This window comes from Belonocnema kinseyi, chromosome 3 (genome assembly GCF_010883055.1).
Source record: "Belonocnema kinseyi isolate 2016_QV_RU_SX_M_011 chromosome 3, B_treatae_v1, whole genome shotgun sequence".
Classification (NCBI taxonomy): domain Eukaryota; kingdom Metazoa; phylum Arthropoda; class Insecta; order Hymenoptera; family Cynipidae; genus Belonocnema; species Belonocnema kinseyi.
The window spans coordinates 109,158,237-109,182,002 of NC_046659.1; the positions used below are offsets into that span (position 1 = coordinate 109,158,237).

The 23,766-nt window shown below is 29.9% G+C and overlaps 1 protein-coding gene across 6 annotated transcripts in view; it reads right to left on the reverse strand.

The window, feature by feature from the left end:
• LOC117168895 (CD151 antigen-like) overlaps nucleotides 1–23,766 on the reverse strand; it is a 1,043,984-nt gene that overhangs the window by 393,299 nt on the left and 626,919 nt on the right. For all 6 annotated transcript variants that reach the window (XM_033354820.1, XM_033354819.1, XM_033354818.1 and 3 more), the window contains one exon: nucleotides 14,680–14,850. In XM_033354820.1, the coding sequence (XP_033210711.1) occupies nucleotides 14,680–14,799 (120 nt within the window). In that variant the 5' untranslated portion in view covers nucleotides 14,800–14,850. The remainder of the gene's footprint in view (nucleotides 1–14,679; nucleotides 14,851–23,766) is intronic.

The following is a 23,766-nucleotide window of genomic DNA, read 5'->3' on the forward strand; positions in this document are numbered from 1 at the left end:
AATTTATTAATTGATTTTGAACAAAACAATGGCTTTTCTACCATAAAAGATGACTTTTGTGTCATAGTTTATATTTTAATCGAAAAAGATGAAATTTATAAAGAAAAAAATAATTTTAAAAGCAAATATACGAATTTAGTTTCGACTAAACAGTTAAATTTTCAATCAAAGACATTCATTTAATAAGTAAAAATTGATAGTCTTCGATTGAAATACGGTTTATATTTAAATGCAATTTCTAATATGTATTATTTTCTCTTCTATTCAATAAAACTAATAAAATTTAACAATCCAGTTTAGCTTTTACTCAAGTAGATGAATTAACAATTTGAAAAGATTATTTTGTAACAAAATAGTTAAACATTCAAAAAAATAAATAAATTTTCAAATAAAAATAGAAATGTTAAAGAAAAAGAATAATTTCTTAACAAAGTGATTCAACCAAATCTTTCGAACAAAAGAGTTGGATACTCAACCGAAGAAGAATTATTATTATTTTGAAAGAAAAGTTTCATTTACATTAAAAAAGTGAAATTTTTACTAAAATTGATAAGTTTTTAAATCAAAATAACTGATTTGAAAAATAATTTAATTTTTTGTTATAAAATACTTTGGTTAAATTTTCACGATCAACATATGAATTTTTAAACAAAAAATTTGTTTGTAGGAAACAAAATTTAATTTTCAATGAAAAAAGAATTTTTCTTAAACAAAAAGGATGAATGTGTAACAGAATAGTAGAATTTTCTACCGAATAGTTGCATATTTATCTACGAAAGATAAAATTCGTACTCAAACAGATGAATTTTCAATAAATTAAATCAATAAACACATTTTTTTATTTGAACTTTCATCCAGAAAAGAGTTGAATTTTTGCCCAAGAAAAATGAAAATTCTAGTAAAACAGGTGAATTTTTAAATCAAAAAGACAAGTTTTTAAAAAAAGAGCTGAATTTTCACCAAAAAAGATTTCAATGACCTTTTTCACACAAAACAGGATTTTTGAAGAAAAATTAGATTTTCTAGGAAATAACTTAATTTTCGACATAAATGTTGCATTTTTTCCAAGAAAGATGAAATTCGTACTAAAACAGATTCATTTTCAAAAAAAAAGACTTTTTTTTTAATTTGAACTTTCAACCAGAAAATATTTTAGTTAATTTTTTAACACCGAAATGTGTATTTGAAACAAAAGTCATTTTTTACAAAATATATAAATTTTCAACAAAACACATGATGAATTTTAATTTAAAAAAAGCAGATTTCCAACAAAAAATTAAATTTTCATCCAGAAACGATTTTAGTTCTATTTTCAAGACCAAAATATTAAAATTAAACGAAAAGTAAATTTTTTACGAATAGTCAAATTTTCAGACATAGCAGAATTTTCAACCAAAAAGGGTGAGTTCAAAAAAATTGTTGAACTTTCAACCAAACAGTTGCATTTTTGTCCAAGAAAAATGAAAGTTCTGTTAAACCCAGTGAAAAAAAATTTTTAGTTCATTGTTCAACATCAGAATATAAATTTCAAACAATAAGTAAATTTTCTACGAAATAGTTCATTAAAAAAAAAAACACAGAATTTTTAACCAAAAAGGATGACTTATCAAAAAAAAACTGAGTTTTTATTCATTAACGATTTTAGTTCTCTTTTCAACACCAAAATATTTTATTTAAACAAAAAGTACATTTTCTGCGAAATAGTCAAACTTTCAACCAAATTTTTGAATTTTCAACCAAAAAGTTGCTTTTTTTGCCAAGAAAGGTGTAATTTCTGTGAAAGAAGATAAATTCTAAAATTAAAAAGTCAAAATTTAAAAATGAGTTTGGATTTTGAACCGAAAAGTTGCATTTTTTCATGAAAGAAAAAAATTTCTCCTTAAAAATATGAATTAGAAAAAACCTTGAGGAAATAGTTAAATTTGAATCCAAAGGCGTTTCCAGTTAACTTTTCAACACCAAAGTAAGAATTGCAAACAGTAACTTAATTTTTTGCTAAATAGTCAAATTTTCAACCGAAATTTATGAATTTTTAACAATATTGTTATATTTTCACCAGAGTTGCATTTTTGTCCAAGAAAACTGAAAATTCTGCTAAAACGGGTATATTTTTAAATCAAAAAGAGAAATTAATTTAAAAAGATCTGAATTTTCACAAAAGCGACTTCAATTAACTTTTTAACAACAAAACAACAGTAATTTTAAACAAAAAGTAAATTTTTTTATGAAATAGCTTAATTTTCGATAAAACAGTTGCATTTTTATTCAAGAAAGATGCAATATTTCTACTGAAAAAAATGAACTTTTAAATAAAACGACAATTCAGAAAAGTTTTCATCCAAACAAAATTTCAGATGACTTTTCAACAACAAAAGAAGAATTTGACATAAGAGGTTAATGTTCTACGCAAAAAACTGAATTTTTAACCGAAAAAAAAGAATTTTCAAAAAAAACGGTTGAATATGCAACCAAGAGGAATGTCTTTTTAACAAAATTTGTAAATTTGTAACCAAATAATAAAATTTCGAACTAAATAGATAATCTTTAGGAGAAAGATTTTGCGAATTTGCAAAAATTACATACATAAGTGAAGGACCCCCTCACCCCTTCCGTAACATCTCGTAACATATTGTCCGCCCCCCCCCTTCCAACCAAGTGGCCCTTATTTTTAAAAGTTGTTGGTTGCAAAAGGACACATTAATTAAACTTTGTATTTTATCTTTTATTTTCTGGAAATATGATTTTTGGCATAAGGTAGAAACATCAACTTGATAAAATAAGTAGAAGGTTTTTCCTTGTTAGTGAAAATAAACCTCCGTCTATGAGAAAACAAATTCATCAGAAGCCTGCGAGGAAGCAAAAGTGCTAATAAAGTAAGATATTTTTGACAAATGCAGTACTTTTTCGGATACTGAAACATGTTTCAAATCCAGTAAAAGTTTGCAAAATGATCTTCATTATTTTCGCAACCTTTTTGTCCTCTGAATAAAAAAACTCCAGTACATCACCAATTACATCATTATTCCAATATCAGAAAATTATCTTATTTTTCTACTTGGAGTGCCATTATCCTTCTTCTAGAGGCCATTCAGTGGCCGGCAGATAATCCTTTCTTGATCGCACGACTGGAACCAAAGTATACTTAACCTTAGACCAAGTGGGCGTAAAACGGTGGATGCGAGGCGGACATCTTCGCTAGGCTGCAATTAGAGTAGCGGGATTTTACACAGCATTGAGAAAAAAAATAAATAAAAAGTTCAGCAAAGAAAAAAGTGGTGACTACTGCTGACGTTTAACGATCGGGCTTTTTTTTGCGATTCGCTACAGGAATTATCTTGTCGAATGTTATTCCTGACTGCTATTAAAGCCTCTTATCTCCAGCTGTCCTCTGGGATGCTGAATGATGTTGCCGCCCACCATTCAGTGATGATGTTCGCAAACGAGGCAAATCGCAATGAATATAACCAGCACTCTGAAGCGTTCATCTCGGGCGGTGTTCAATAATGTGACAATAATACAACAATAACGTGGCATTATGTCGAGTTGCTCGCTGCTAAGCGGAACAATGGAGTGACAATAAGCCCGCCACTTAATGCTGCGACGCTACGCTAACTGCACTTCTACGTTAAGATGCATCTGCGTCCTAGGGAACCATTGTGTTCCTGCAATATTGGCTGCAACTTGAGCTGGGAAGAGATTGGTCGTTAAACACGATTAGATCCTGTAATGGCCCATTACCTAATTTTATTTCAATTTTTTTTAAAGGATAGGGTGCTGCGCAAGATGTGGGCCACGAGTGATGCCGTGATTTAGCGCACTCTGTGATGAGCAGGAGAACTTTGCCGAGCATCCATGCGTTCGTGCATGTATATGTATATACCTCATCCTTACATGTGTTGAATCTCAAAATAATTTAACAAAAACAAAGAATAAAGACAAAATGAAGCAAATAAGAAATGCAAAATTAAACATAATAAGCATACTATTTTTCATTTGTTGTGCCTTATTACCTTCATTTTGTTCTCATTTTTATTGAAAAGAAATAATTACATCACGATTCAAGAAGTCCAGTTTTCAACAGGGCATTATGTAGCAGACGACAACAACAGACAATTTACGTTGCACGCACGCGCGTGGCACTCAGCGTTTCGTATCAGCGCCACCTACGGTGGTCAGGAGAAATAATCTCACTCCCCTCGCTGCCCCTCAAAACCAGGCGCCAAGTTCTAAAAATTCGCCATTTTCCCTTATTGAGTTCACCGAGCCTGGTCCGAGACGAGAAATACGGAGCCTGGCTCGTTCTCGTCTCGTTCATTCCTCGGTGCCTTTCAATCGTGTCAGAACGCGGATATCTCTGGCATGTGCAGTAGTTATTCCTGTGTATTTTTAGGTTATGTAACGCCACGTGTCAATTTAAAAATACACAGAATCTGTACTGCGCATGTCAGAGATATCCGCGTTCTGACAACGCTGGTGTGACGCCCCCCCCCCATCGCTGTACGTAATTTTTATTTGCCAAAAATGTTTTGATAGTTATTGCTTGTAAAATTAGGCAGGATGTCCGAAAACATTTTCAAAATCCTTGATCATTAAAATTTAAATGCTAGCATTTTAACCTAGTAATACTTTTAACATAAAATTTGTTATTAACGAATTTAAAGTAACATAAAAACAAGCATATAAAGACAAAATGGAATATATTTGTTATTGTCATAAACAAATTTTATAAACGAATGCACAGTTTGTGTAATTTTTGAGTATTTGAATTACTTTTTTTTAAACGGACAGTGGGAAAAAAAATTACTCTTTTTGTTCAAAATAACGTAAAGCCCACAAATATTGACCGACTTGGCAACAAAAAATTGCAGAAAGCTAATAAGATTTTCAAGAGAGTTGTTGAGTCTGAATTTTAAGCTAGACTTCCAATTTTTTTATAAATGAACAAATAAGCCGGAAAAATGGCCATTTGTTCTATTTGTCCTAATAATACGTTTTTAAATGTTATATTGTAACAAATTTCGATCAAAAGTATAATGATAACAAAATTTCTTCTTGAGATTATTATTTTTAATAATATAAACGAATTTAATAAACAAATGTATTTATCAGGCAATTTTCAACAGAAAAATGTTTTTTTTTCTTTCTCATTTTTTGAATTAGAAAGTTTATGCAAATTTTAGAAAATTTCATATTCTTTTCTTTAATATTATGATTTTTAAAAAAATCAAGAAACAAATTATTTAAACGGGCATTTTGTCGTCAAAAAAATTCGTTTTTTTCACTGCCAGACCTTTCAGTTTGCATATTCATGTCCATTTCTGCAACATTCATAAATCGTTGATAAATTTTATGTTTTTAAACCAATTTAATAACTAAATGTATATATAAGGCATTTTTCAAATGAGAGAAAAAAATCTGGAAGATTTTAAAGCAATTTTATAATTTGGTAGGATTTTCAAAAATTTGTAGGAAAAGTTCAAGTTCCAAAAAAAGAACAAGATTTGCATTAGATTCTTGAAAAATTTTACAATGATTTTGTGTTTGTCATTTTTAAGAGAAAATTAAAAAATATTTTAAAACTAATTTTGATACATAAATTAACGTTTGTTGTTTTATATTATATTCAGCCAAATGAAAAACAGACTAATTTTCAAAACTGAAAAAAAGGAATTTTCAACAAAGTAGTTGCATTTTTAACAAAGAGAGATTTTTCAGTCAATAAGGGATAAAAATTTCAGCCAAGATGTTGAATTTTCAATTAGATAATACCAATTTCCGAAAAAAAAACAGTTTAGTTTGCAATCCAGAGCTATCAATTTTTAACAACAAAATTTAATTTTTAACGCAAAAATACGCATTTTCTACCAAAATAATTGTTTCTTCGACTATAAAAAATAAATTATCAAGCAAAAATGGAATAGATAAGTGTGCAGTGCAAACATTTATTTTTAACTAAATAAAAACGAATTTTTAATAGCCTAGTAAAATTTTCAAGCAAAGAAATAAATTTTTTATGAAAATAATAAGTCCTTAACCAAAAGAATGTATTTTTTACAACCAAATTAATTGTTAACGAAAGAGTTTAATTTTCAACCAGAAAAGTTAATGTTCTACAGCAAAAGATTAATTTTTATTAAAAGAAATGAATTTTCACAAAAATATTTAAATTGAAGGAATTTTCAACCTCATAGTGTAATTTTCGGCTAAAAAATTAATTTTTAACCAACAAAAAGAACGAAATTTGCATTTTAACTGAAAAAATGTTCAGCCAATTATTAATTTGGAAAACATCAAGTGAGTTTAAGATATATCCAGCATTTTTTAATATTCTAAAATAATTTAAAATTTGGAGGATTTAATTTAATTTTAAAGTAAAAATTAATTACAAAAAAAACCATTACAAAAAACTACAAAATTTTCAAAATAAAATCTGGTAGATTTGATTTTGCAATATTTTCAGAAAATTTTATGGAAAATTATCTAAGATAATACAAAAATTTGTGATAGATTCCCGGAAAATTGGTTGATGCTATTTTTAAACAAATTTTTAGGAGAATATCTGAAAATATTTTAAGACCAATTTTGATGTATAAATTAATGTTTGTAGCTTATAGTTGCTTAAAATTATATCATTTTGAATTAAACAAAATTTTTGATTTATTCTTATACGCCAAATTTTGAATGAGATTTTTTTTTTATTGGCTGATAAATGTTTAGGTGAATGCAATTTCCTATTTTGTTCTCTGTCGAAAATTTCAAAAGTTCTATTTGAATGTTTTCAAAAAGTATTTTTAATGAATTTTCATTAAAAAAGTTGTTTGAGCAATAAAAAAAATGTACAATTTTGTTAATGTGTTTCAAAATGAAGCTTGGAATGAGAATATTTATAATTTTGAATTACGAGTGCAAAATAATTTAAAGATAATTTTAAGAAATACAATTGTTTGAGAAATGAACCAAATTTATTTTGTAATGTAATAAGTTTTTTAATCTGGCCAAATTTTAGCTTCCTGATATTCCCAGTGAACAATTTTTTTATAAAATTTTACATGAACTTGACCATTTATTTTTCTAATTTAATCTTTTTAAGCCAAATAACATATCGTTGAAATCATTACAATTCGCAGATTTCGAATCCGCTTTTTGTCAACTTTTTACTTATAACTTGGAGCGCGATAAAAATTAATAAAATTTTACTAAAATAATGGTTTGAGCAAATTATCATTGTTTATAACTATCTTCTTCGTAATGATTTCTTAAAAGTTGTAGTTTTTTTCTGAAATTTTTTACTTTTCTTTCCCTTTTAGTAATGAAAAAAATAATGAGGGGATATTTCCAAGGTTTTCAGTAATTTTAAGAAATTTCGATATTTAATTGGATATTAATATTTTAATGGGTTTCTTAGTATTTATTGACATGAATTGAGGAATTTTGTAAGGTTTCAAAGATTTGAAGAGATTTTAAAATATTTTTTGGGATTAATTTGGCATTCCCCTTGAATTCTTATTAATTTATGCGAAATTCTTTTAAATTCTTCTAAATTCACGTAATTTTACTGAATTCAAAAGATTTATAAAAAGTTTCTATTTAACTAATCCTAAAGTATTTTCAACCTTATTGCTTTACCTGACATTCGCGGGAATTTTATCAAATTCTTTTGAATGTTCTATTAATTAATGGTTCTAAAGAATCTGAATTAATTATTATTCTCATTACCCTTACATGCCTCTAAATTCACTCAAATTTGACTGAAATAAACAGATTTGTTCGATTAAAGAAATAATTAATTAATTTGAATTCTTTTGAATTGTTTTCTAGCAATTGGTTACCTTTTTGGTTATGAATTAGAAGGGTTCCAAAGATTTGAAGATATTTGAAAATATTTGTGAGAATCCTGCATTCTTGTTAATTTACCCTGCATTATTTTTAATTCTTTGGAATTGTCTAAAATTGTTTAATTCACCTTAATTCTTTTAAATCTTTTTGAGCTTATTTTAAAGTTACGAAATCCAGTGAAGCTTTCTCATATTTTAAATTATTTTCAATTCAATTAATTTTTTTTTAATTAACCTTGAATTTGTTGATTTTCATCGAATTATTAAGTAATGAAGTAATATCAAGTGATAAAGAACAAGACAAAGAATCTGTCAATATTTACCAAGAAATAATAATATGAAAAGTATTTTGTTTCTTATTTATCGCAAATGAAGCAATAAATGGCAATTTAATGGCTCAGTTATAATACGTTGAATTTATATTATACTAAACTTGGCGCCATCTATTAGCTGCTTGCCCAACCTTTATAACGTGAAATGTTTAAGTTTCGGTCAACTAACTAACTTACACAGCCATCTGTTAGAAACTTATGGTGTATACAAAGAAAAACATTTAATTTGCAATACAAAAATATTGACGTAAATATTTCTAATTAAATTTTTTAAGTTTAAAATCTATTTAACTAAATTCAAAAAGATAATTTTGCTCGCGTAAGATAATTCATTGTTTGATATTGATATTTCTGATAGGACGCGACAGTTTTGGCCCAATTCGATCGTACCATTCAGATCTAGAAAGGTAAGGGTGGTTGACAGTTGGCTCGCTTCGAGTGCGCCCAATTGACTATCGTCCAGTCAAACTTCGACTGTCAAAATTGAGATGGTCAGTTTAAACTTTTAAATAATACAAATTACCATTTCCCGTATGCAAATTGCCAAATGTTTTCCCAATTACAAGTTTGGCCTCAACTTGAAGAATTACTTTTAGGCTACAACAGGATTAATATCTTACGATGGTGGGGTGAAAAGTTTTCGGCCTGACCTAGAGATGGCGCCAGCAGGTCTGATTATTAGCTTGTATTCTATAGTACTATATCTCACTAGCTTGTATATTAATTTTTAAGCCGATTCCTCTAATAGTACACATTTGAGAGCATACTGAACAATACACCTTGATTGTTTGTGCAAAAATGGAAAAATCATTGAAGCGTACGGCCATGAAATACTGCTATTTAAAAGGCCTAACACCACTTCAAATTACAGAAGAAATGGATTCGACACTGAAAGACTCTTACCCATCATATTCGACGGTTAAACAGTAGGTTTCTGAATTTAAGAAAAGTCGCACGAGCACTTCTGACGAACCACCTTCAGGGCGCCCCGTTGAGGTCGCAACTCCCGAAATGATCGAAAAAATTCATAAAATGGTGATAGAGGGCTGTAGATTAAAGGTGAGATAGCTGAGACTACTTGGATGTCAACCGACCATGTACGTAATATTTTACATGAACATTTGGACATAGAGAAGCACTTTACTAGATGGGTACCGCCATTGCTAACAGTCGATCAAAAATCGATCCGGAAAACCGAACCATGGCTGGCCGTTGCGATGGCTAGAATCATAGAATTGAAGTTGGAATGATTCCTCCGTCCACCGTATTCACTAGATTTGGCCCCCAGTGACTGTTTCCTGTTTCCTAACCTCAAAAAATAGATCGGAGGTAAAAATTATCAGAGCAACGAGGAAGTCACCGATGCTGTAAATGAGTTTTTTGAGGGACTAGCCGAATCGTTCTATAAATATGGCATCAGTGCATTTGAGCACCGTTATAAGAAGTGTATAAGAAGACTCGTCTTGAAGGAGATTATGTTAAAAAATGGAGTGAAAAAAAACGAAAAACGTTGTTTTTCCTTAAGAGCCCGGAAACTTTTCACCCCACTCTCGTAAATCTAATTTAAACCAACTCTGTTTCACAGCTCTTGATTGCAGCGCCATAAAATGTGTGCATTGCTGTGCATCTGTTTTCAGGCGGGCTCCATCTTGAACCTCTTGAATACAAGTTGACGATAAGTAGGTTATTTTGGGGAGTGTTTTTGTGATTTCGTCTGTAAATATTATTACACTGTGATTCCTATTATCAAAAATTTCAAAAGTGAAAAGCACTCCTCACGTTCGGAAGCATCGAGCAATTTTCAACACACCGAGATTCCAGAACGAAAACGAAAGTAAGTAAATAGATGATAAGTAATTTAAATTCATGACATTTTTTTAAAATTTTTTGCAGAAAAATTCTTTGAGTCTACTTTTTGAAAGGGAAAATGAATTTCGAAAATTCATCACCAATATCATCGAAAAGCATACGCCAAGAGAATTAGCCATGAGAATTACAACTATGAAGAGAATAACGCAGGCGTAGTTTGTGAAAACTATAAGTCCACTGTGGATAAAGTCTTTTCTCAGCTTGGAACGATCCTCACTAATTCCAAGGATTACGATGGCAACCGAAAGATGAGCCTGGCGACGAATAATCGGGTTCAGGAATATGATTCTTCTCCAAATCTTCAGCTACTTAAAATACTTCTTTTGAATAAATAATTAGACCCTTATAAATGTTTTGACTCATTTTCAATTTTTAAAAACTATTTTTTATTTTAATGTGGCTGAGACTACAGGCATAAATAGAGCCAAGTTAAGGCGAAGTCGGTCGATAAGTTAGGTTCTAGCCGGGTTAGGCGTTTCATTTATGGTTTGTTCCTGTCTAAATCCCCAATTTGAGGCCAACATTTCCCTATTTTGGGTCCAGCTAGCGACATTACAAGATTTCCTGACAGGCTATTTTTTCTTCATGTTCAGGCAGATCATAATTTCATAGTCTTTTTGAATATCCACAGGTGTTTTGGAATCACTATCAGAATAATCAAATCGAAACTATAAAATTTTCAATCAGAAGTGGCTGCGTCAGGAAGTCCAGCTTAACTTCTCCAATGTTACGAAATTTTTTAGTAAGTTTTAACCACTTTTGAAATTGATCATTATTAAAAGGTGGTCCACTTTTGGTGTCATTATCATACCTTTTCGTCTGATTCTGCATTTTTTTTATTATTTCTATGAACTAAGCCGTTGACAACTGCATTTCGAGGAATTGTAATTTTGTTCCGATTCTAATTAGTTCTAAGAACAACATCCAGAACTAGAAATTGTTAACTTCGAGACAATTAGATTGTTTCTACTCCTGACTTGAGAGACTCGTGGGTGCCTATTAGGTAATTAGTAGTTCATCCTGCACGATAATGATTATAATTAAAGAGGTCTGGGCGTGTCAGTATTCCCGAACTTCAGTGAAATCCTCGAAGAACATCATGAACACTCCATGAGCTTAAACGTGGATTACTCCAACTTGGGTATCTGGAGAGCGTTTCTGCTTTGCAATTAATTTAACCGACAATCAAACCTATGAAATTGAGTACCCTGGTCCGAGATAATTTAATATAGACTTTATATGTAGACACTTTTGCGGAAGGGAATCCATTCAGAATGATGATAAGCAGATGCAATTAATTATAAGCTAATTGATTCATTAAGTTTTATATTTGATATGTTTTTCATTTCCCGTCGAAAATTATCTACATGGTTTGTGCAATCGGCACTAAAAATCACTGATGACTTTCAAATGCAGTTACTTGGTCTAAAATAAAACTAGACATTTTTAAAAATTATAGTCTGAAAGCGTTTATTATTTTACGTCCAATGAATCCTAGTAGAGACATTTCTGAATGTTTAGATAGGACATATTACGTTATGATTTATTTTTTTTAAATCGAAAATTCTGTACCTTGATTTTAACTTGCATCAAAATCTAGAAAAATTGCAGGAAAAATCTTAAATTTAGAGGAAGCAAACTTTTAAAGCTTGTCTTTCTTTAAGCTAATAAAACATTATTCGATATAGAAGCCCTTTTTTGAAAATTAAAAATAATTTAATTTCTTAGATTTATTCAAGCTAATTCTTCCATTTTTAACTGGAGAGAAAATTCTGTGAATAAGAAAAGTGGGAAAAAGTATTTTTAATCAAAACAGAAAAAAGAATTTTCAATGAATGAGATAAAGTTTTACCTACCTTTTTCAATTTTCAACCAACAAAAATGAATTTTCAACATATAAATTCAAACTTCAAACAAGTAGATGTAATTTAAAAAAATGAATTTTTAAGGAAATATGTAATTGTTAATATTTCAGTCAAAAAATATTCCGTCAAAAAAGTTAAAGAAGAGTTGAATCTTCAACCAGAACAAATAAATTATTCACCAAATATTTTATTTTCAAACAAAACATGAATTATCAACTAAATAGATGAATCTTCAACCAAGAAGATTAATTTTCTATCAAAAAGTCAAATTCTCAACTAAATACTCAAAATTTTTAACTAAGGGAGATCAATTTTAAATTAGAAATATAAACATTTGACTACAAAGAAATCAGTAAAATTATTACATATTCATATTTTCGGATTAACAGTTGAAACTTTTTAATAAAAGTTCGTCTTTTTAGTAGAAAATTCATACTTTGTGTTAAAAATTCAACTGCTTTAATATAAAATTAAAATGTTTGATAGAAAATACATATTTTTGTTTGCACATAAACTAATTCAAATTGCAATTAAAATAAATTAATTTTTAACAAGGATGTTCAATTTTCTACCACAAATAGTATAGTTGAATTTTAGTTAAAAAAAATTAATCTTAAAAAAATAGAATTTCTAGAAAATAGATCGAATTTTAAACGGGAAAAAAATCAATTAAAAATATCAATATTTAACAAAATAGTTGAATTTTCAACCAAATAGCGAAATTTTCAATCAAAAAAATGTATTTACTTTCAAAAACGAGAAATTTTTAACACATGAGTTGCATTTTTAACCAAAGAAATGAATCTTAAACCAAAATTTGCGTGTTTGGAAAAGAAAATTAATTTTCTAAGGAAAATCGAAATTCTCAACATAATACATGAATTTTTAAGCAAATATCCAAGTTTTCAAAAAAAGAGATAAATTTTCAAAAGAAAAATGGTATAGTTGAATCTCTACTTGAAAAAGTTAATTTAAAAAAATTGAAAATGCAACCAAATAGTTGAATTCTCAACCAAAATAGACGAATTTCCAAACAAATAGTTGAATTTTGTAACATGCAGATTAACTTTCTTCAAAAAACGTCATATTTTTAACAAATTAATACAATTTCAATAAAACAAATGAATCTTCAACCGAAAAGTTCCATCTTCAACCAAAAAATTAATTTTCTACAAAAAACGCAAAAGTTCAGCACAATACTTCATTTTTCAAACAAATACTGAATTTTTAAAGAACAAAGATCAATTATGAATACAATATTTAAATTTTCAGTTAAAAAGTATTAAATTTGAATAAAAAGAACTTTTCTACAAAAAGTTAAATTCGTAACCAAAACACATGAAATATAAACCAAATAGTTGATCGTTTAACGAAAATGGTGAATTCTCAATCAAGAAGATTAATTAAAGAAAAAAACACATTTTAAACGAAATGCAATGATTTTTAAACAAATAGTTAAGGTTTTAACTGAAAAATGTCAATTTTCAACCAAAACTATCTCATTTTATTGGTCTTAATTAAAAATACAATTTTAAATATTGCCTCCCGTAAAGTTAAGATTTTTTCTAATAATTTCCAACATCGAGATAAGATTTGAAGTCATGATACTAAATTCGAGAAATTTGTGAAATATTTTACAGAAATTTCTCATGTGATATATCGACTTCAAAAGGTTAAAATGTCTTTATTTGGTCGAGTTGACGTAAAATTACATAAGCTTTCTAACCTGTTTTTCACAAAATGTTTGCTTTATTTCCGACCGAGTTATCGTGTTTCAAAGTTCTTCTACTCGCCCTCAACTTCCTGTAACTACACCTCCTTGTTTTCCTCCTCCTCATCCTCCTCTTCCTGCCCTTTCTGCTCATCATCCTCCTACTCCTCTTCTATCTGCTGAAAGTCATCGTCCATCTCCTCATCGTCCTCATCCTGCTCAACATTCTCCTATTATTTTTATTATTTCTTCTATTCCTCTTCTTTCTCCTGAAGGTCCTCCTCTCCCTCCTCCTCATCCTCATCATGCTCTACCTACCCATCCTCCTTCTATACCTGCCCCTCCTTCTCATCATTCTTCTATTTCTCTTCTCTCTAATGAAATTTCTCCTTCACCACCTCATTCTTCTCTACCTGACTCTCATTCTCAACATTCTTCTTCTACTCTCCCCTATTCCTCTTCTGTCTCCTGAGAGTCCTGCTCCTTATTCTCCTTCTCATCCTCCTCTACATGCCCCTCCTTCTGACTATTCTCCTACTCCTCTTCTCTCTGCTGAAAGTCCTGCTCCTTCCCTTCCTCCTCCTTCTCACTCTCCTCCTCCTCCTCATCATCATTCTCTACCTGCCACTTCTTCTGATCATTCTCCTACTCCTCTTCTTTCTCGTGAAAGGCCTCCTCATTCTCACTCTCCTCCTGCTCCTCTTTCTACTCCTCTTCTTTCCCCCTCCTCTTCTTTCTCCTCCTCAAAGTACACAAAGTACTCGCGTTGGTCTAGATATTTCCCGACAGTAGTGCAGGTTTTGCGATTTTACTTCTATAGAGAAGATACTTTTTGTGGAAATAGAAAACTCACAACTTGTAGGCGCTATGCACATCTCATTGAAGGGTGTTAATCGGATAAAAATAGAACGACCAGCTTCATTTAGAAAAGGGCGGTGATTGCGCGAAAAGAAAGAGTCGCTTTATTTCCCGCGGCAAAATGAATCTAATTCGATCGCGTGATGCTGATAATAGCCAGGGAGTGAAGATGATTAGATAGAATAATATAATTGGAGAAAGGTACTCACGAATAAGACAACGTTGTAAATGTGAAGAACATATTTCAGAAAATTCACAGAACAGCACCCATCATCTCTGGTCCTTATTCTGGTTGTCGTTCCAGGCAATCTTTCAGCACCTTTCGCCATTTTGTTTTTTTGTTTATTTTCTGTGCTCTCTCGTTACCTTGTCATCGCTCCCTGCAATCAAATAAAATGCGTCACGAGTTAAAACATCGCTTTTCCTCTCTTATATTTCTTGCGTCAACACGTCGGAAAGATAATTCGTTTAATTGAAGAGCTCGATTCAACACGCCATAATTCAGCCAATTCTTGGAACCCACTTTTGAAATTTACAGAAAATATGACATATAATCTTATGCGACTCTTAGTGAAAAAAACGAATCAAAATTTTGAGTTTAAACTAAAGTTATTCATGTTTACATGAAACATTGCATAAAGCATGAATTTATATCTTCAAACTCGTGAGAAGTCAAGCGAATTTTGAGTAAAAAAACTTCAACCAGGAAAATTTTCCAGAAGGATATATCTATATTTTTTTACGCAAATAATTATTCAAAATAAAACATCTTTGAGAAGTTATGAAGTTTTTATTTGCAATAATAAATACAAATAAATATATTTATCCAGTGTCTCGGATATGAAGCAATACCTTTGGTCTAAACTAAAATTTCAATTAGTTGCTTACTCTAATATTGGTAAAATAGCATAAAGAAAGTTTCCTGTAACCTTCATCAGAAAATTACAAGAAGTTGTTGAATTATGGCGAAATCAAGTAAAAAACTTTTTTTTTCATACAAAACGGATTTTTCTACATCACTTAGAAAAAAATTTTCCGGTCATTGAAATTTAAAAATTTCGATTTCCTAAAACTAAAAATTTTTCACAAGAAGTAATAAGACCTGAAGTGCAAATTAAACCACTGAAAATGGAAGTCTTTCCCACGTTAAACTTTTTGAATGTTTGATTTAAAACATTTATTTCAGACGCCCTTTCAAATAAAAATCAATAAAAATGTTAGATATAAAAATTTTACCTCTTCCAATTCGAATAACAATTAGTATATAAAATTTCCTCATTTTAAACTTAATACTAATTTTTTAAATAAAAGAATTGCCAAGTCCACTTTAAAAAAGTTTGAAAAACAATATTTCCGCCCTTTAACTCAATAAAAATGCTACAAAGAACAAATATTCGTTTCCAATTCAGCAAATAATAAAAAATTTGTCCTCTTCCAAAATTAAAAAAATAAAATTTTCCCCTTTTCACTCAATAAAAATTTTCGAAACAAAATAATTGCCTTATCCAGTTGAAAAAAATTTTAAAACAAAATTTCCCCCCTTTAACTCAATAAAAATGTTAGAACAAATTTCCTCTTCCAATTCAGAAAAAAATAAAATTTTTTCCCTTCCAATTCAACAAAAATTCAAATTTCCTTGCTTCTAACCCAATAAAAATGTGAAAAATAATAATGTTGCCCTTACAATTCAGAATTAATTTAAGTACCAGAATTTCTTGCCTTTTTTAAAAATTAGAGTTGTGAAATTAAAAATGATTTTTTATATAATTGCATCCTGTTGAGTTAAATTGTTTTAATGTTAAATGTTTTTAAATTAATATTTGTTTAATCGATACTTCAAGATACAAGTTTAAACTTTCACTTACAAATAAAAATTCTTTTAAATGAGAAAATTAACACTGCAACGTTGAAAGTTTAAATTTAGCAGTTTGAAATTAGATTTTCCAAATATTTTTAAACATTTTATTTTTAAATTGTCTAGTTACGAATATTAGATTTCAAATTGTTTATTTCAAGTAAATATCAAATATTAAAATTGATTGAAAAAATTTCCTTTTTCTTCAGAAAAAGAACTTCAAGTTAAAATGTTAAAATCTGTAAATTGTTTAATTTTACCAAAATGAGGAATCGTCTTTTGCAATCCATTATAGTTCAGTTTTTAAAACGCGAACTACAGTTAAGTTTGAAAAATGATTGTTTAATTTATATTGAAACTTGATCAACTTAAAAAATGTTTTAATTGCTATTCGAAAAATGATAATAATTTTCCTGAAAAAGGAAAGGAAGAAAGAAAAAATAATTATTTTCTTTTGACAAAAATAAAAACGAGGAAAGAAAGATTAATTTTTTGCCTTTTATGAGTGCTGTATAAGTGCCAAAACGATGGTGATAATTTTTTACACATGTTTATTTTTATTTTGATTTGATAATAACAAAAATAAAAAAGACGAGAGAAATAAAAAGAGAAGGAAGGGGATTTGATTGGTAGCCTTCTCATTTTTCTTTCCTCATTTTCATTTTTGTCAAAAAAAAATTTTTTTTTTTTAGGAAAATTTCTATCCTTCTTTAAATTGCAATAGGAACATTTTATGTTGTTTATTCAAAATTTTTTTTCAGGAATTCTGTACATCAAATTGATTATTGGACGTTTAATAGGATTTAAAATCTTATTTTAATCTCATTTCAATGTCTTAAATTTTAGTCAAAAATATTTCTATTAGGGATATTTCAACGCAAAATTTGTTAAGATTTCTAACGATTATTTTAAAAGCTTTATCTCTTTTTTTAACAAATAGTCACGTTTTAAATGTCAAATAATTTGCGGTCGTAGTGTATTTAATAATAAACAATATTTATGAAGCAATAATCAATTGTTTACGATGAATAAATCTATTTCTAGATAAAGTGGAGAATTAGAAATTCAGGGAAGTGGAACCAGATCACGTAGCAGGTTATGTGGAGCACGCAATAGACGACGAGTCATAAGATATTAAGTGCAGCGAGATGATGTAAAAGACTTGACGCTGAGTTGGAGCCAACACGTGGCGTTCCCCACATTGCATACCTTTCTGGCGAGTGGATCCTTTCAAAAGAGAATATTTATCGAGTTGAAAGAGAAGAATCCTTCTAAGTCAAAGGCGAAGAAGATGACTAAATTTCCGGTTCCAATAAAACGATCTTTCCTCTACTTTGCAATATGGGCAAATATTAATAAGGAAATGGAAATGTGACTTGCCAGGCTTGAGGATTTCATCCCATCAACTTAGTCACACTTCAGAAGATTTGTCTTTACCTATCTATTATATTATAAATTTTTTTCTACAAATATTTATTTGTAGGAAACTCTTCTAAAGTGAGTCAAATGTCGGCTACTCCCCCCTCTTTTTTTGTCCTATCCTATCCGATCATATTGCGTCATCCCTTCCACGGGTTATCCTCTCCTCACTTACCCATCACTTCACCGCCTATTGCCTCCTCTACTTTCCAACCTCAAAATAACTTATCCTTCCCCTTACTACTTGACACTTTTCCATTGCTTCTTCTACCCTCACTTCCTTAACTTCCCGTCCCCAATACTACTTATACTCCCCTCACTTCTTCATCGCTTCGCCTACCATCACTCGCCCTACTTGCTTACACTTCCCGTATTTTTGCTAAGTTTCTATACTTCCCCTTCCATCCCACCCTCTTCTACATTTCCTTACTTCCTCTCCTTTCCTCTTACTCCTCTTTTCTTACATTCCAACTATCCACTACTTCCTCCTCTCTGCCCCCACTCTCTAATTCCCCTTCCACCACTTTGCCCCCATCACATCTCCCTTCTGACAAAAAAAACTACATCATCCATTTAGTCCATGTGAACGTAACCTCCAAATTTTTTTAAATCATTTTTCGAACTCAAATCACGGGGCCGTACTTAACGTAACGGATTAAAGGCGGTTTATAAGGCCCCCTTCATCCTGTAATAAACCGTATCAACAAATATCTACGCCCCTCCCCGCCCCACTTTATTCTACGGAATTTTTTATTTCTAATAAGTATGTTGGTGATTATTGTTACTAAAATTAGGTGGGGTGTCCGAGAACTTCATTTTCAAAATCCTTGATCATTAATATTTAAATACCACCATTTGAATCTTGTAGTACTTTTAACATCGAATATTTTATGAACGGAGTAAGACAGTATTTCAGATAAAAATTTATTAATTTATTTTTAACAAAAGATGTCTTTTCTGTTATAAAATATGGCTTTTTAACGAAATAATGAAACTTTTAACATAATAGTCGAGTTTTCAACATAAAAAAATTAATTCATAGCTCATAGTTTATATTTCAATAAAAAAATCTAATTAGTAAAAAAAGGAATTCTTAAACAAATAGGACAAATTTTCAGCAAAAAAATATTTTTCACTCAAGGAATACATAAATCAATAAAAAAATGAATAAAAAATACGTTTTTAAAAATGTAGTTTAACTTTTACTCAAGTATTAGAATTTTCAATTCAAAAATATTAAGTTCCAACAAAATATTTAAACTTTCAACCAAAGAGATGAATTTTCATCTAAATATATAAATCTTAAAAAAAAAATATTGCTTAACAAAGTGATTTAACCAAATCTTTCAAACAAAATAGTTAAATACTCAAGCGAAGAGTGATAATTTTAATTAAAAAATTGCATTTCCATAAAAATGTAAATTAAATCTATAATAAAATAAATCTCATCACTTCAAGTCAATAGTGACATGAGTAAAGTGGATGAGTGATTCTCATTTAGGGAAAAACACCCGAGCGGCAATCGGAAGTTCTCTGGTTCGATTCCCAGCTGAGCGAATGAGTGTCTATATTTAAAAAAAAAAAATTGAATTTCAAAAATGTTTAATTCATAGCTCCATCTGGTCTAAAAAGACGTTAAGAATTTATTTAATTCTCTAATGACAATACGGATTTCTTAAAAAATTCAAATACGTAAAACGTGGAAAAATAATCGGTGTATCTCTGAAAAAAGATGCTACTTTCGCTCTCTATAGTAGCTTAAGGGAAAAGAACCCGACCGCCAATCGGAAGGTCTGTGGTTCCATTCCCAGCGGAATGAAGGAGAATATTTTTTTTTTAGAATTAATTTATTTTAAAGAATGTTTAATTTATAGCTCCATCTAGTCTGAAAAGATGTTAAGAATTTCTTTTATTCTTTGATGAGAATACAGATTTCTTTAAAAATTCAAATAAGTAACACCTGGAAAAATAATTGGTGTATTGCTAAAAAAGGATTCTACTTTCGATCTCTCTAGTAGCTTAAGGGAAGAGAAACCGACAGCCAAACAGAAGTTCTGTGGTTCAATTTCCAGCGGAGCAAATGAGTATCTTTTTTCAGAAAAAATTTAATTTTGAAAATTTTTAATTCACAGCTCCATCTAGTCTGAAAATACGTTAAAAATTTCTTTTATGCTAATAAAAAATTCTTTGGTTTGATTCCCAGCGGAACGAATGAGTATCTATGTTTAAGAAAAATTTTAATTAAAAAAATGTTTAATTCATGCCTCCATCCAGTCTGAAAATACCTTCAGAATTTCTTTTATTCTCCGATGAAAATACAGATTTATTAAAAAAATCGAATATATGACACCTGGCAATATAATGCTTGTTTTTCTGAAAAAGGATTCTACTTCGGATCTCTCTAGTAGCTTGAGAGAAAATCACTTGAACGGCAATCTGAAATTCTGTGGTTCGATTCCCAGCGGAGCGAAGAAAAATATCATTTTTTCAGAAAACATTTAATTTGAAGAATGTTTAATTCATAGCTCCATCTAGTCTGAAAAGATGTTAAGAATTTTTTTTATTCGCTAATTATAATACCGATTCCGTGAAGAATTGAAAGGTTTCTAGTGCCGATGATTCGATGAAGTAACTCATTCAATTTAGAGGGAAGAGAAATAAAGAAGGTAAAATTAAGAAAAAGGGAGGGTTTAAGATGGAAAGTTAGGAGTTGCTGTGGAGAGGGATATGAGAGTATTTAAAAAATGGATATGAAAGTCGCAAGAATAAAAGAGTAATAAAAAAAGAATTCAGAGTTTAGAAGCGATAGAAGTCAATAGGATATAAGGGAGTGTACATACAAAGAGAAAGTAAGAACATAGAATAAGAGGGAAAATCTGAGTGGAAGTTGGGAGGGAAAGAGAGAGAAAGAGATTATAATATATATCAATTCCATTTTTTTTAAATATTGATTTTGTAGTGCCTATTAAAGATACTACCTGGAAGAAAAGGTTAGGAAGCTTGAAAAAAGGTGAGTGAAGCAAAATAAGGAGGGCAGAAGTGAGTAAGTGGGAGGACCCAATATGGAAATGTAAGGATCGTTAATGATGCGCTGAAGGGATAAATGGAAAGAGGGGTTGGAAAGATTCACGAGGAAGAGATTGATGCGGATAATAATTTTAAAATGTTCACAAAGACAAAGGTAAAAAATAATATAGCGCATGGGAGAATAGAAATTAGCTGGCTGAAACGAGAGAAAAATAATGTAAGAGCGAGTTACAAGGAAAAAACGAGAGTTGGGGTTAGATGGGGAAAATAAGAGCTGTACAGAAAGCGTGAGAAATTAAATGGAGAAAAGAATGGAAAAAAGGCAAGAGAGTAAGATTAATTCTAAAAATGAATTAAATCTGTGCAACAGAGCAAGGTAGGAGATAATATAGCGTACGAGAGAAAAGGAAGTAACAGGATCAAAAGAAAGAAGGAAAGAAGAAGAATATAAGTGCAAGTTATAAGGGGAAAGAGAGAGTTGTTGAAGAGGGGGTAATAGGTCACATTAAGAAAGATATGGGAAAGTGGAAAGAATAGAAGGGTAATAGGAAAAGGATTCAAGAGCGTAGAAGAGAGGGGGTTCGGTAGAGTGTAGAAGAGGAAGGGTTATGTAGGAGGTAAAAGAGCGTGTATGCAGATGGAAAATAAAAGGATTGGATATACAAAATGTGGAAGGTGCTTGAAAAGAAAAAGTAAGAGCTGTGAAGGAGAGGGTGAGAAAGTAAACTGAGAGAAGAATGGGAAAGAAGCAAAAGGGGCATAGTAATGGGGATAATAATTCAAGATTGTAGCAGAGGGAGAAGTACTTAGATCGTAAGAGAGCACATGAACAGATATAAAGTAAGAGAAAAAATTGACAGAAAAAAGTATGGAAAGGGGTGATAGGGAAAAGTGACAATTATTTAGGAGGAGGAAAGAGAATAAGTTGACAGAGGAGCGGGAAAGAGACAAAATGGGAAGAGTGATAGCGATAAGGATTTAAGAGAAGATAACAGAGAGGGGTAAGTAAGAGGTAAGAGAGCGTAACGACGGATAGAAACTAACAGGATAGAAATAGAAAAAGAGAATATGGGAGGGGAGTAAGAGGCTAAAGTGTGAGTTGTTGTGAAGGGGATAAGAGGGTGAATAAAAAGACCTGCGAGAAGTGTCAGAAAGGGAGTAAGGGAGAGGAACTTGAAGAAGTAGTTATATGGTATTAGAGGAAGAGTTAGAGCTCAGAGGATATTCTCAAACTATTCTCATTCTGTTCACGAAGACTGCTTCATATTGGATGATCGAACGCCATTATGATCGCGGCATCTACTTGACTCGGATGTCCTTTCAGAATTTGATGGCGCTCCAAGTAGAACTCGCCACAAAAATCCCAGGATTTATCTCTTTCTCTCGCCTTCTGAAAGTCGCTTGTCCCCGAACAAATCGACTTTCCTCTCTTTACCTGTGCACTTTATGGGGCCTCACGCCCCGTTGGGCCAGTGCCAAGAACCTTGGTAGCTTTGATAAATAGTTTCCTTGTTGTAAAAGGTATTTAGGTATTTCTTCTCGTTTATCTGAAAATGTCAACAGGAAATCTCTTCTCCAAACTGCATAATTCCCCATGAGCAAACTTGGCCATTATTTTTTTCGGTTTATTACATTCTGGAACGTCGATATTATTTTTCATGAAGTGAGATAAAAAAAACTGTAGATTTAAAATAATTGTTATAAATATATTTAATTATTTGGAAAATAGTGTTATTCTAAGCAAAAAAATCCCGTTTCTAAAACTGCTTCGTGTTCGTTTCCATTGTTCTAAACAGTTTCTGCCGGGAAATATATCAATTTTAGATTTCTAAATTTTAATCTAGTTTCGTTTTCTAAATTGAAAAAAATATAACAATCTAAATATTCATAAACAATTAAAATATACAAATTCAAAATTGTAGCAGTTTCATAGAGAAAAAATCAGCTTGTACATCAAAACAGCTTGGAAATAATATTTTTTCAATTTGGAATTAAATTATAAATTGTTTTTAATAACATTTATTATTAAATTATTATTTATTACTTTTAATTCTTTGAAGACATTTACTTTTCTGTTTTTCGCTAAATATTATAAAAAATTGAGTGTGCTTAAAAATATTTGCAACCAATCAAACAATTAAACAAAATATAAAAGAAGCCTTACGCTTTAATTTTTTTTTTACTGATAACATTACTTGAATGTTTTTTGAATACAATTTTTTTTAATTTTGCATGATTTTTGAAAAATTTAGGAAAACTTTCAGTTATTTCAATAGATATTTGGAAGTTATAGAAGCTTTAGAAAGATTTGAAAATAATTTAAATGTATAGAATATTTTTGAAAAAATCAACATATTATAGATTTTTGAACACTTCAAAAAAGAAGCCTTTAAAGAATTTTAAAAGGTTTCGAGAGATTAAAAAAAATTTCTCAAGATTCCTGGGAAAATTCCAAACCATTTTTTAGTTTCAAAATGAATTTCCGGAGAAAACTAAACAAAATTCGAAAAGGTTTCAAAATTATTTCCTAAAATTGTGTTAGTTTTAATGCAGAATTTTAAGGTTTTTGAATGGTTTCATAAGAATAAACATTTTTTGCTTCATTGTGGGGAAAAATTTTAAATGATGCTTTTATTTTCTTTAAATTTATTTGTAAAGAATATTAAAAAAGGTAGAAAAACATTCCTAAAAATTTAAAACAAAATTCAAATTTGTTTTAAAAAATTGTAGCACGGAGAAAAAATTAGTTTTTAATTCAAAATAGCTTCAAATATTTTCGACAAATCAGAGGATTAAAGAAATACAGATTTGAAAAAAACCACAAAGTTAAATATTTTTGTCTGATAACATGTTTTTACGACAATTTTGCTAATCTTGAATGATTTTTAAAAATTTTAGGAAAACTTTGAATTATTTGAAAACATATTTAGATTATTATACTAGGATTATTTAAAAGATATTTTAGAACTCGTGAAAAGATTTGTGAATAATTTAA